This window comes from Ruditapes philippinarum, unplaced genomic scaffold, assembly GCF_026571515.1.
Source record: "Ruditapes philippinarum isolate M1 unplaced genomic scaffold, ASM2657151v2 ctg4512_1_1_1_1, whole genome shotgun sequence".
Classification (NCBI taxonomy): Eukaryota; Metazoa; Mollusca; class Bivalvia; order Venerida; family Veneridae; genus Ruditapes; species Ruditapes philippinarum.
In genome coordinates, this window is record NW_026856155.1 from 125,730 (window position 1) to 139,539 (window position 13,810).

The 13,810-nt window shown below is 31.7% G+C and overlaps 1 protein-coding gene across 1 annotated transcript; it reads right to left on the reverse strand.

The window, feature by feature from the left end:
- Nucleotides 1-568: 568 nt before the first annotated feature.
- On the reverse strand, nt 569-10,863 carry LOC132745609 (very low-density lipoprotein receptor-like). The gene is made up of 9 exons (XM_060734562.1): nt 10,696-10,863; nt 6,413-6,541; nt 5,447-5,680; nt 5,130-5,246; nt 4,645-4,773; nt 3,933-4,190; nt 3,611-3,727; nt 1,105-1,326; nt 569-816 (listed from the first exon to the last, which is right to left on the reverse strand). The coding sequence occupies exons 1-9, from the start codon at nt 10,748-10,750 to the stop codon at nt 707-709; spliced, it is 1,371 nt and encodes a 456-aa protein (XP_060590545.1). The 5' UTR covers nt 10,751-10,863; the 3' UTR covers nt 569-706.
- Nucleotides 10,864-13,810: the final 2,947 nt, after the last annotated feature.

Genomic DNA, 13,810 nt, shown 5'->3' on the forward strand with positions numbered 1-13,810 from the left:
ATAGAAAATTAATTCTTAATAACCTTCACAGAGCCCATTGAAGCAATCAAGAAATGATAAAGTATTACTTGTTTCTTGTTAAAAATTGAAATCATGCTAATCAAACGATGACTGTTTATATAACAATCGACTTTTTGATAACACGTTCTTGTATATTTACCTTTCTGGATGTACAGACATGATATCTCCGATTGCTATAACCAAGGCTGCTGGTACAGATCTTCCGATGAAGCATTTCCACGCCTGTCAAGCCCTTCATACATATTAATTTGTGTCAGTTATGCCCTAAGTAGGAATTTTTTAAAATTGCACATGTAGGTGTATTTTGGGACTTTACGTCCAACTTGGGTATGAAATTTTTTTTATTTTTTGGATTTGTTTTTTTTTCTTCGCGGCGCCTTTAAAATTTTAAAAACCTTGTTAAAAATTCAAATTACACCATTAAAGCCTTTTTTTAAAAAATGATAAAGGGAATAAATTTCTTTTATTTCAGGGAGAAAACCCTGTTTCTTAAGGATGCGTTTGTAACTTCATTGATAAGTTAAGGTACTGACAATGCAGTTTTAATCAGCAACAAAGAAATGTCACTCATGCTTTATACAATACAGAAATGCTTGAACATTATTTCAATGCAAAATAAAAAAATACCCAAACAAACTCGCAATCCTTTTATTGATGAAATTACTATAAATGAAAAGAATAACAGTTATAGAGATGAAAGTAATTTAACATTAACTAACTTTATTATACAAATAACAGCAGCGACCGAACTAATCACGATGACACTACCACCAACTGAGAGTAACACAACCAGGACTTTAAAAAAAAGGATAAGAACGTTAAAATAAATATAATAAGAAGGTGCATTTACATATTATTTAATTTTGTTTTGTTTTAGTTCTTCTGCTGATTGGCTTATATTGAGATTATCTGAGATTATTATATTTTGTACATCGCTACATCCGTCATGAGCGATAAATAAATATAAGTTTCTTCTACAATAAGAGCTTATTTTTCAAAAGTCTTTTCATATCTATTAATGCTCTAAAATTGTTTGCACTTTCATGCAGATTTTATTTTCCAATTGATGAGTGATGACATTACTGAATATCCGTTTGTTGTCTTTGTCCACTTTGGCCTCGATAAACTTGCTTGTACTAGAGCTTGGGTCAGAGCCTGACGATAAAGTTGTCATTTTGGCGACAGGATCTGCAAGCATATCGGTGCTATATCTGCTATAGTATTTGGTATCAACTTTGTTCTCAATAAACTTGATAGTGCTTGTACTAGAGCTTGGCTCAGGGTAAGATGATAAAGTTGTCATTTCTGCAATAGAAACTGCATAGGAACACTTCTGTATAATTACATATCGTTCCAAAAAATCGTTAATGTGAACAACAAAGTTGGTTCTCTCATGTAATAAATGTTATTGTTTTTTATTATTGCTTCATTATATCTAAAATGTTCTATGATTTAGTTTACCTGCTTGTACAAATTGAAATATTATGAGTGTCACTTCTAATTAATAATCATAAACATAGTTGATAAAATGTCGTTTCGTTCAAAATACTGAAACACATTAAATTGATAAAAAATTATATTGTTAAAAGTGTAACAGCCATCAACTATCGGACATGTATCAAGTTTAAGGTTGAATTGAGAGTCAAAAAGTGATTTAATCTTTCTTAATGTAACGATTTTTGTTTGAATTAAATTAAAAATATAAGATCAAAGTACGACAAGGAGTGCACATATTGTCGGACATAGAGCGGACGGACTAATGAGTTTTAAACTCATTTGATCATTTGTAATTATTTAAAGACGACATAATCGGGATCAAACTACTATCCTATGGTAGGTTCATACTTCCATAAAGTTAAATTGATATTATTTTTGTCTTTGATATTTTAGGAGTAAATGGAACACACTTCATATAACTATATCATTGTCCTTGATTTTATTTGTTATTTAAAATCAATGATATTTAAGCCCATTGAAACATCAATGATCTTTCTTAATTTGATTAACTTGATTGAGGTGTGGAACAACATTGCTAAACAACGCATTACAAATACTTGTATTGTGTTGTCGATGAGGCAGAGATGTACTGCCTGCATTTCTAACAATGGAAGTCATTATCAATATTGAGGTTGATTTCCTTTTAAATGGGAAGTTTCCGTTTCTAATTAGGAAATAGATATCAATTCTGAGTGCATTGTTGTAGAATAATGCACGGTTTGAGTTCAAATGCGTAGTAATATAATCACGAAGGCCGATAGGCCTGAGTGATTAATTACAACGCATTTGAACAAAAAACGTGCATTATTATACAATAATGCACGAAGAATTAATATCTATTTCCATTCTAACACGTCAAGAAAAAGTATAATTATTATTATAAAGTTGGACTTTATGTTTGGTGATTAAATTTGTTTTCGCCTCAGAGTTTCCAATAGAAACGTTCTTTAAAGGCTGTTCCAGTGGGTTGAAAAAAAAACTGTCGTTAAATCTGCTGTGTGTAGAAACATTTTGAGAATAACGAATTTTGAAAACGTTGATAAAACTTTGTTTGTTCATTTTATTTCACTCTATAATTTTTCAAGCGAGATACAAATTATTAAAAGTGAAATAAATGTAAAACCTAACTCGTCTGCGATATTAAAATAACGTACTTGATTTGATTGTTTTGCACGTGCTGTTTGGCGCTACATTGTGACGTCACGTAAACAACACTTTAAACGTCTGTACAGCGTTAACGACTGAATTAAAGATATTGGTGTTCGGATTCATTTTCTTAGTTAGACCATTTTCTATCATTCTAGATAGTTTTCACAACAAAATTCGACAAAAAATTGTTTTTATTTATCAGATTTTTAAACAAATTGGCGCCCTCAAAGTGAAAATATACAGGGAGATAATAAGAACGGCGAGTGCATTATTGTAGAATAATGCACGCTTCCGGCCTTCTTTGTCTATATAGGAAAATTTCCGATAGTGTTAGAATAAAGATTTAATCACATTTTTAAAACAAATATATGGATGTTGATTTTGCCAAGTTTCATTAAAATATACGAATGTTAAATATGTTTGTTCACCAGTTTAACGAAAATGTTCGAAAACAACAATACAGCTGCAATGTATTGAAAGGCACTATTATTCAGTATTATCTAATATTTCGTAATAGGACTGCGTCGGTCAGTTGAACGACACTTTTTTCAAAAATTATACAACCGTAAACAAGATGTAGCCTAGATGGTGTCAATAATAACTGAACAAACATCTTCATTTCAATTAGAAACAAATCTTTCTGGATGAATTGATAATGCTTTTCTTCAGTTTTTAACAACAATATGTAATAGCAAATTAAACATTTTAACTTCATCTTAATAGAATCTGATATATCTAAATTTAAAATATCAAAATGCAAAAATTTTAATAGATGATGTTTGTAAATTAAACCTTAAAAGCTCGGACATGCTATAACAGTGAATGATTTAAGTATAAAGTTTTAACATAATCATGAGTGATGCAGCTAACAATATAAGATACGCATTATGTAATTAACTAGAAGTTAGTATAACATCTATCTTATCACAAAAACTCAACTTACGACAATCATTTTCATCAGACCCTTCTAAGCAGTCCTTATTCCCATCACATTTCAAACTACTTGATATGCAAACATGGTTTTCACACATATACTGGCCATCTCCGCATATGTCATGACCTGACATTTAAATAAAACATGTTATACCGAAATGAATAATTTAAAATAGAATGAGTGTTTGATACAAGGAAAGACAAACTTTGTGGAAACTGATTTTCAATTATTAATTGATCAAAATTAACTGTAGGAAGTGTAAAATTAGTAGATGATATTTACAATAAACATTGTACAAGTATCTATACATTTTTTGTATAAATGTACTTACAGTGTTCGCCTTCATCCGAGCCATCTGTACATTCCGTTTCATTATCACACTTCCAGGATAAAGGAATGCATTCCTCGGACGTGAGACACTTAAATTCTGTTGATGTGCAGACTTTATTAATGTTTGTAATGTTTGTACAATTGATACTTTCATCTGTATGATCAACACAATCTAAGTCACCATCACATTTCCATAAGATGTCAATACATCTGGTTTCATTATCACATCTGAATTCATTACTTGCACATATTTGCTTCGCTACAAAGGAGACCGATGGTATGATTTTCTGATAAAAAATCTATTTTAAACATGTTATGAAGTAGATAATTGTAATACAAATGTTACTAAAAGGGAAAAAAAACAAAACAAAAAAACTATCAAATGTCATGTTTAGTAAGTACATATATACATTAGGCAACATTTGTATTAGCATTTGATGACATAGACTAATAAATAGTCTAAACAATCATGCTCACAAACACAAAGCATGCATTTATCTTTGTTAAACGTGAATGGTTCTGAATATGCTTAAATATAATGATGGTAAATTTTAAAGCTTTATTATAACCTAATAGATACCAAAGTAAATCACTCCTAAGTAGTGGAGTGTCTAGAGAACGCTCCTTTAAAACTGCATTTTTCATACGTAAACCAATTTTATCAAAAAAAGGCAAATGAAATAAAAAAAATGGTATAGGGCGGTAGGTCTTACGACAATTTTGTTCGTCAGCGCTATTCAAGCAATCTATGTCACCGTCACATATTGAATCATTGCTGATACAATAACCATCCCCACAAGAAAAGTCATTATTTGAACATATTTCTGTGCCAACAATTTCTTCTGAAAATGAAAAGATGCTGGACATATGTTGAAAATTAACTGAATACATTTTTCTAACACATGCATCATTCAAAGATAATGGCAACTTGAACGTAACTTTGTTTGAATCCCAAGGACACTACTTCTATGTTGTGAACAATGTCATATTGATTAAACTTAAATATCAAAACACAAAATGTTAATAGATGATGTTGTAAATTAAACCTTAAAAGCTCGGACATGCTATAACTGTGAATAATTTAAGTATTAATTATTTACATAATCATGAGCATTACATGAACATATATCACTTACTGTATAAGATACGCATCAAGAAGTTAGTATAACATCTATCTTATCACAAAAACTCAACTTACGACAATCCTTTTCATCAGATCCTTCTAAGCAGTCCGTATTCCCATCACATTTCATTCTACTTGATATGCAAACATGGTTTTCGCACATATACTGGTCATTTCTGCATATGTCATGACCTGATATTTAAATAAAACATGATATACCGAAATTAATATTTCAAATAGAATGAATGTTTCATACAAGGAAATACAAACTTTTTGGAAACTGATATCAAATTATTAATTGATAAAAGTTAACTGTAGGACGTTTAAATAAGTAGATTTTTTCAATATACATTGTACATGTATCTATACATATTTTGTATAAATGTTCTTACAGTTGTCGCCTTCATCCGAGCCATCTGTACAGTCCGGGTCATTATCACATTTCCAGGACAAAGGAATGCATTCCCAATTCATGAGACACTCAAATTCTGTTGATGTGCAGACTTTTGTACAATTACTTTCATCTGTATGATCAACACAATCCACTTCACCATCACATTGCCATGTGCTAGGAATACACTTGGTTTTATTATCACATCTGAATTGACCATGCGTACATACTTTTGCTATAACAGAAGACAAATGGTATGGTATTCTGATACCAATGTATCTGTTAATCAATTAATCATGTTATGAAGTAAACAAATGTTATAAAAATATTACTACAAAGAAAAACCATCATACGTCATCTATAGTATGTAAATGTTTTAAAATAGTAACATCATTTGGTATTGTAATTTATCATCACAGTTAGTGGTATTGACATGTCTAAACAATCATGCTTACAAACACAAAGCCACAAAATTAATATGCATTTACCTTTGTTGAACATGAATGGTTTTTGATAACATGCTTAAATATAATGATGGTAAATTTTAATACTCCATTATAACTTAATAAATACCAAAGTAAATCACTCCTAAGTAATGATGAGTAATGATGAGTAGACTGTCATGGTCCTAAAATATTAGGACATGTCTAAACAATCATGCTCACAAACACAAAGCGACACACTTGATCTGCATTAACTTTGTTTAACACAAATGGTTTGGGATAACATGCTTTAATATTACGATGGTAAAGTTTTAGAACTCCATTTTAATTGATATATACCGACAGTAAATCACTGCTTATAATAGCGATATGATATTGCAATTGAGCAGACAACCAATTGTACCGGTCGGTCAGAAGTGGTGGCCTCAGACTGCTCACTTAAAACTGCACTGTTCATACGAAAACATATTTTATCCAAAGAAAGACAATTGAAACAAAAAATGGCATAAGGAAGTAGATCTTACTACAATTCTGTTCGTCAGTTCCATTCCAGCAATTTACAACACCGTCACATCTCCACTCAAAGCGGATACACCTTCCATCACCACAAGAAAAGTCATTCTTTAGACACTTCTCTGTGCCAATAATTTCTTCTGAAAATGAAAAGATGATAGACATATGTTGAAAATTCACTGAATGCATTTTTCTAAAACATGCATTATTCAAAGATGATGGCAACTTGAACGTGCCTTTGATTTGAATCTCAAGGACACAACGTCTATGTTGTAAACAAAGTTAAATTCAGCTTTTTACCTTGTACTTAATGCCTGACTAATTACTTACCATTTTTTGAATAAAAACTGCCATGTTGTAATCGTAAATTTAGCTTTACTCTATAAATCAGTTTGTGTTATAAAGTATAGATCGTATATTTTTTATCACTTATGTACTACAAGAAAGATATCCGTTCCCGTACAAAGAAGAAGTGATCACTTCACAGTAAGTTTTCATAAATCATTTTAGCATCCGAAATGTGAAAAAAGCGATCAAGTAAATGTTGTTTATTAATTTATCACGGTACTAATACCTGTGAAAGAAGTTTGCGAAAAAAATGTTAAAATCGGTCGCCAGGTCGTGAGCAATTTCATATCCACTGTATTTCTTTAATCGATCGAAGGAAGTCAAAATTACTTGGCAGAATATTAACGGTAATGAGACAATGTGTTGTAAATTTGTTTATGCTTTATCGAATGAATTAAGATTGAAATTGTGTGTCAACTACTAATTGTTTTAATTGTCGGGGCATTTAATTAGATTTGCTGAAAGCTTTCGGTACTGTTGACCACACTATACTTTTAGACAAATTAAAAATGTCGGGTTTGATGTTGTCAGATGGTTCACAACAATGTTGACAACAATGTATTGATATATCTGACACGTATTCATTATTTGATGAAAAATGTGGCTTACCTCAAGTCTCGATTTTTGTTCCCCATTTTTTTATATTCATGTCAATGACATGGAAGATGTTGTACAGAACAAACTTTTATTGTACACATATGTTTGTTTTTCTATTTTAATTTTAAGTAAATGTTAATGTAAAATTTGCTAACAAAAGACCTTCAACAAATTAGTAACTAATTAGTTGATAACAAATTGTCATTACAACTTTGGAAACAGAATCAATTCTATTTGGGTCAACATTCAGGCTAAAAAAACCAAACCTTAATATTGTTGGTACAGCTGTAATGGTATTTCTATTAAGCACACCGAGTCGGTCAAATATTTAGGAGCCACTTAAGACCAAAGTTAGAGCTTTGTGATTATAGTTTCATCAGTCATTAAAACAGTCAAATACAAGACTTAAGTGTTATTTGTGCCGTGTGGCGGCTGTAAAAAGTCTCCCCGTACATTTAATCAATGATGTTATATTTTCGATCCTTGAAGATCGTTCAGCACGACATTATTGTTGTGCTTGTGGTATTTCTAGTTTCAACTTTTCGGCGTTTTCTTGTTTGGTGGTTCTAATATTCCTACTTGAATAATGTTGAATCACCCTTAGGATATGTTGCCTGCTTTTTAAATTTGTCTTTTGACGTCTTATCTGTGATACGCAGGCTTCATAACCTCTGATCCCCTTTCAAAATTTCATTTTATTTAGTTCCGCCCATTGTTTGCTCGTTTAGGGCACACGCATTTTTTTACTTGGGACCATATGCCGCTTTTCATGGAATGGCACTAACGTGTCACATTGAAGGTTCCATGATAACCGCCGTATGAACACATCTGCGGATGTTTCAAAATTCTAAATTTTACCAGTTCATGTTAAATGTTGAATTCTGCTTAAGCCGGTGCTAGGGGGCGTGGACGGTAACTTGCACTTTCCAGTACCGTCCATGAACAGGCTCAATCAAACCGAGCCTGCAACATTTTCAATTTTGCCGTGTTGGGCTTTCTTTAGGGATTCTGTATTTATCTATTTTAGGGATTCTTATTGTCTGTATTTTATCTCCAAATCAGCGTTGTTTGTGTTGTGTGGAGGCTGTAAAAAGTCGCCCGTACATTCAATCAGAGATGTAATATTTCCGATCCTTAAAGATCGTTCAGCACGACATTATTGTTGTGCTTTTTGTAATTTAGTTCATTCTATTCGGCTATTTTCTTGTTAGGTGCTTGCAGTATTTCTCACTTGAATACAGTTGAACAGTATTCCTTTCTGGAATACTGTTGATTCACCCTTAGGATATGTGGCCTGCCTTGTAAATATGTCTTTTGACGTCTTATCTTTGATATGCAGGCTTCATAACCTCTGATCCCATTTCAAAATCCCATTTTATTTAGTTTCGCATATTGTTTTCTCGTTTAGGGCACACGCTTTTTTTTTAATTTGGGACCATACGCCGTTTTTCATGGAATGGCACTTACGTGTCACACTGAAAGTTCCATAATAACCGCCATATGAAAACATCTGCGGATGTTTCAAAATTCAAAATTGTACCCATTCATGTTAAATGCTGAATTCTGCTTAAGCCGGTGTTAGGGGGCGTTGACGGTAGTTTGCACCTGACAGTACCGTCCATGAACAGACACAATCAAACCTAGCCTGCAACATTTTCAATTTTGCCGTGTTCGGCTTTCTTTAGGGATTCTTATTTTCTCTATTTTAAGAAATGTTTTATCTTTTTATACCAAGAAAATGTTAGTTATGTTTTTAATCCAATGTTATTTTAACTATGCCTGCTTTGTTTGGTATTATGGTATTTTTCAGAATCTGAAAAAAGACCTCAATCCATTCAGAATAAGATAATTAAATTTGTACTTAAACTTCATCAAAGAAGTCACATTAATAAAGAGCACTTTCAGCCGTTAGGATTGTTACCTGTTGCAAGCAGGGTCAAGTAAATCACTCCTTATCAGGTTTTTAAAATACGTAATGATTCTGCTCCTTTTTACATTAATGACCATTTTATTCCAGCCAGTTCTGTTCATAATATCAGGTTAGGTTAAGGGTCTTGCGTCAGAATTCCTTAAGTGAAAGGGTTTGGTAAAAAATTCTACAATGATTGCTTCCAATGGAATAAATAGCACAAGATATAAGAATTCGACCACTCTGAAACTGTTCAATGTTTCTGTAAAAAAATAACCACTTTTAACTACTGTAGAGTGTAAAAAGTTGTTTTTTTTACTATTTAATCCATTTTAATCTTATTTATTCACTTTTTCTAGATTGCACATATAAGTTTTACTCTTGTCTCCTTGATTAATTAGAATGTAAAACAAAGTTCTTGTGCCTTGCTGGGAAATGTCATTATACATTCTGGACCACTTTTTTTGTTTAATGTTTGGGTATATTAATAAATGTCCTGGTACATATTTCATTTTAGTAATATTAACTTTGGGTATTCGATATCTTTTATATAAAGTCTTTCAAACTGATTATTATTTCACTGTGTTTAGTTTGTCTTCTTATATTTTGTCTTAAAATTCATTGAACGCCGCCTTTCCTTGTTGATCTTGTTTATCATATTTTAAGGTTTTATTTTTTACAGTCATGATTACTTTTATTTTTATTATGTTTTTACTTGTTGTAGTTACACTCATGACCATTAATAAGTGATATTGTTTTCGTTTTGTACCATGAAGTGCCATTTATTTATATAATTTTTTTTTGTTTTAGGAAATTTGTTAGAAATGTCACTTATAATGAGACGGTATACAAAACAATTCCTTTGACTTTCTGAAGTCAAAATCACACTTAGTCATTTTAATTCCTAATTTAGGTATAAATTAAAAGAGAAAATAGTCCAATAGAGTGTTGTGTTGATTGGTTTGTTATCTACCTGTATTTCCTAAAAAATTGTAACTAGCTTACGTAAAAATATGAGTAGTGAAAGATTCTTAAGCCGATACCTACTTATTCGTTTTACTAGTTGTTCTATGTGGCTTGGGATCCAACATATTTTTGCTTAGTATCTTTATCATACTTTAATGCGTGATCTTTATAAAATGAAGAATTATTTGTGATACTTTTTTTTCTTCGTTAAAAGGCACATTGGCAAATTACTGGTTTTCGTAAAAGAGTAATAAATAAAAAAACATTTCAAACTTAAAAAAATACGAACTATACTCAGAATCATGGAAACTAACAATTGCTAAGAATATATGAAAGAAGAATTTCACTAGTAAAAAAGTGATAAAAAGGTGAAGAAAGACATTAATTGAACATAACTCCCGAACAATAAAAAAGTTCATAGTTAAATAATTAAAATCTTTTATTTGAGCTGTCGTTATAAAAAAATGAACATACCGGTCATATTCCACAATAAAAGACACAATACACCGACTTGCGTTAGAAATGTCATACTGTTTCGAAAGTAATATAAAACAATTGTTTTCACACTTTATTTGATTTATAAAATATGCCAAATAAACTAGACAATTGCTTAAACATTTAGAAAGGAAGATACTTAGCTGTTCTCAAGTACACTTAGTCATCAACATGAATTACGATGTACTGATATTATAAATATCACTTTTCAATTGTTTTCTTTTATTACTTTGTTGAACACAGACATAGTAGAGACGTTTGCGATTGTTTCATTGTTATACGAAAAATCTTTTCGCAGAATTTCTTTCACTGAGAATGTTGTTTAAAATAAGAGGCACAGTTAAAATATTGATGTGTCTACTTTTTTCCTCATTAGATATTTTCACATCAACATTCGCCACTTGCCAAGTTAATGATCATGAAATAGAATTCAAATATAACGAACAAAATAAACGACAATGCTATTATTACTGTGTTCAACAAAACAATTAAAAACAATGTGAAAAGACAGATATCTCTTTTTGAGTTTTTTTAAAAAAACTAAGAAGCAGTATTGCCTTTATTACTTGAATTCGCATGTAACACACGTATAAATTCACATAATTATGTTTTGGCGCTATGCAAATAACAGATTACACACAATAAAAACAAGGCAGTCTGAAGGGCAGCTAAATCCCATTCCGCAGCGGACATGAATGTGTACTTCTTGACCTTTAAAAAACTATGACCTTGACAGTAATTACTTGTGCAAGTTATTTAAAATATTCCATAAAGTCAACAGTTATGGAAGAGAACATTTGACCTTATTCATGGGGGTAGCAACCCAATTATTGCTCTCTGCATATCATTTCATAATGGTTATCACTAGTGCCAAGTTGTTGTTTGTTTCAAATCAGCGGTTCAAAACGGACATGAAATGTAGACTTCTTTTACACTGGACCTTTAAATGTGACATTGACCTTAGGGGTAGCAACCCAATTATTGCAACCTGCACATCATTTCATAATGGTGATGACTTGTGCCAAGTTATTTTTATTTTTTTAAAGCGGTCTAAAAGTTATAGAGCTGACAGAACATGTATACTTTTAACACATGACCTTTAGGTGTGAACTTGACCTTTAGGGTAGCAACCCAATTATTGTGCCCTGCACATCGTCTCATAATGGTGATCACTTGTGCAAAGTTATTTCAAAACAATTTCAGTAGTTAAAATTTATGCAGCGGATATGAAATGTAGACATTGTAACACTTGACATTTAAGTGTGGGAAGCAACCTAATTATTTCGTTCTGTACATCGTCGCATAATGGTGATCACTTTGTCAACTTATTTAAAAAAATATCTAGTAGTTAAAAAAATTATGGAGCGGACATGTAATGTACACTTTTACCAATTGATCTTAAAGCGTGACCTTAACCTTGTGGGTAGCAACCAAATGATTGCTTTCTTCATATGATCTCATAATGGTTATCACTTGTGCAAAGTTGTTGTTTTTTTAAATCAGCGGTTCAAAAGTTATAAAAAGGGACATGATGTGTAGACTTTTTACACTGGACCTTTAAGTGTGACATTGACCTTAGGGGCAGCAACCCAATTATTGCAATCTGCACATCATCACATAATGATTAAATATATGGAGCGGACACAAACGTGTACGGACTCACAGACGGACAAACTGACAGACGGAAGTCATTCCTATAATCCCTGGCTACGTGGAAGGGAATTAACATATGACCACAATAGAGGAATAATGCAATTTTTTGTGCATCTGCTGCAGCATGGAAACACATTTGAAGACCAAACCAACAGTACGAGTGATTTAAAACATTTATATTTCGAAGCTTCTTCTGTAGATGCACTTGCTATTCGCACGTAAGACGGTGCTATTCTGACATGAAAATATACGTTTGTTGGAAATTCACGTTTCGTTGTTTTTGGAAAGAAACCAGTCTCGTCATGCTTCTCACATGTGAACACGATGTTATTTTACTGTTAGTGAAATTAACGGGTCTGGCACTGCATTTTACTATTTAAATGTACCCTGAGTAACGCAAAAACAATCAGAAACTGCCCGTGCTTGCTTATGCTTGTTTTCTTCTCCGTTAATGTATAGATGCGCGCGCAGCTGTTATGCAAGAATAAGTAATTAACTATATGTACTATGTAAATGTTATACATTTTCATTGAAATAACCGGAACGATCAAGAATATTTGAATGATCCTTAAAATTAAATGTAGCTGAAAACCTGTGTCAATTAATGCAAGTGATAACATCAATTATCTTTCGAGGAGATACTCAAAACTTAACTTCCGGTTTGTATTGTTTAGTTAAGGACGTGAATAATAGTTAAAATGGTTATTTAAGGAAAAAGGAGAATATGACAAATTTAAACTTTAGATAAGTTCGTTTTAGTAGAATGTTCAATACCAATATGGAAAGTATAAGATTTCTAGAATATGTCATGATAAACATTTTAGTTAATTAGCCATATGATAGTAAATTTAACATAATTTCTTGTAAATAAAACTTTCTCGTTACTAATCAAAATAGTTTAAACTACGAGGGATGCTCAAAATAAACCGGACTGTGACTGTCAATTGAAGAATTTTCAACCTATCACTTATTGTTATATATCACACTAAATCGGAAAACAGTACTTGTAAACTGATGCTTTATCTAATCTGATAATGCAAAAAGATTGTCTGAAACAAAAACCATGGTAACGCATACCCGGCGCAGTGTGTAAATTCGCCTTGACATCAGGCGCTTTAAGCTGCGTATATTTCACAATATGGCACATTTAGATTTTAATATATATACGCCAAAACGTCATGAACTATATCTTTGACGATATCAGTAAAATGACTTCATTTAAACCATATTTATATTTGCAATCACAATTCAAACGTCCATGTTAATGAAATATTCCCGTTAAAACTATGTCGTCGGAATGTCTCAAAAATCGATCAATAAGAAACATTTGTCAAAAATCAGACGAGAAACTGTTTAAAACGTAGAAAAAGATTATGGCTATCAAGGGAAAAATTCCAGAAAGCCACAGCAACTTTTTGATAAGCATTAAGAAGCCAAGACG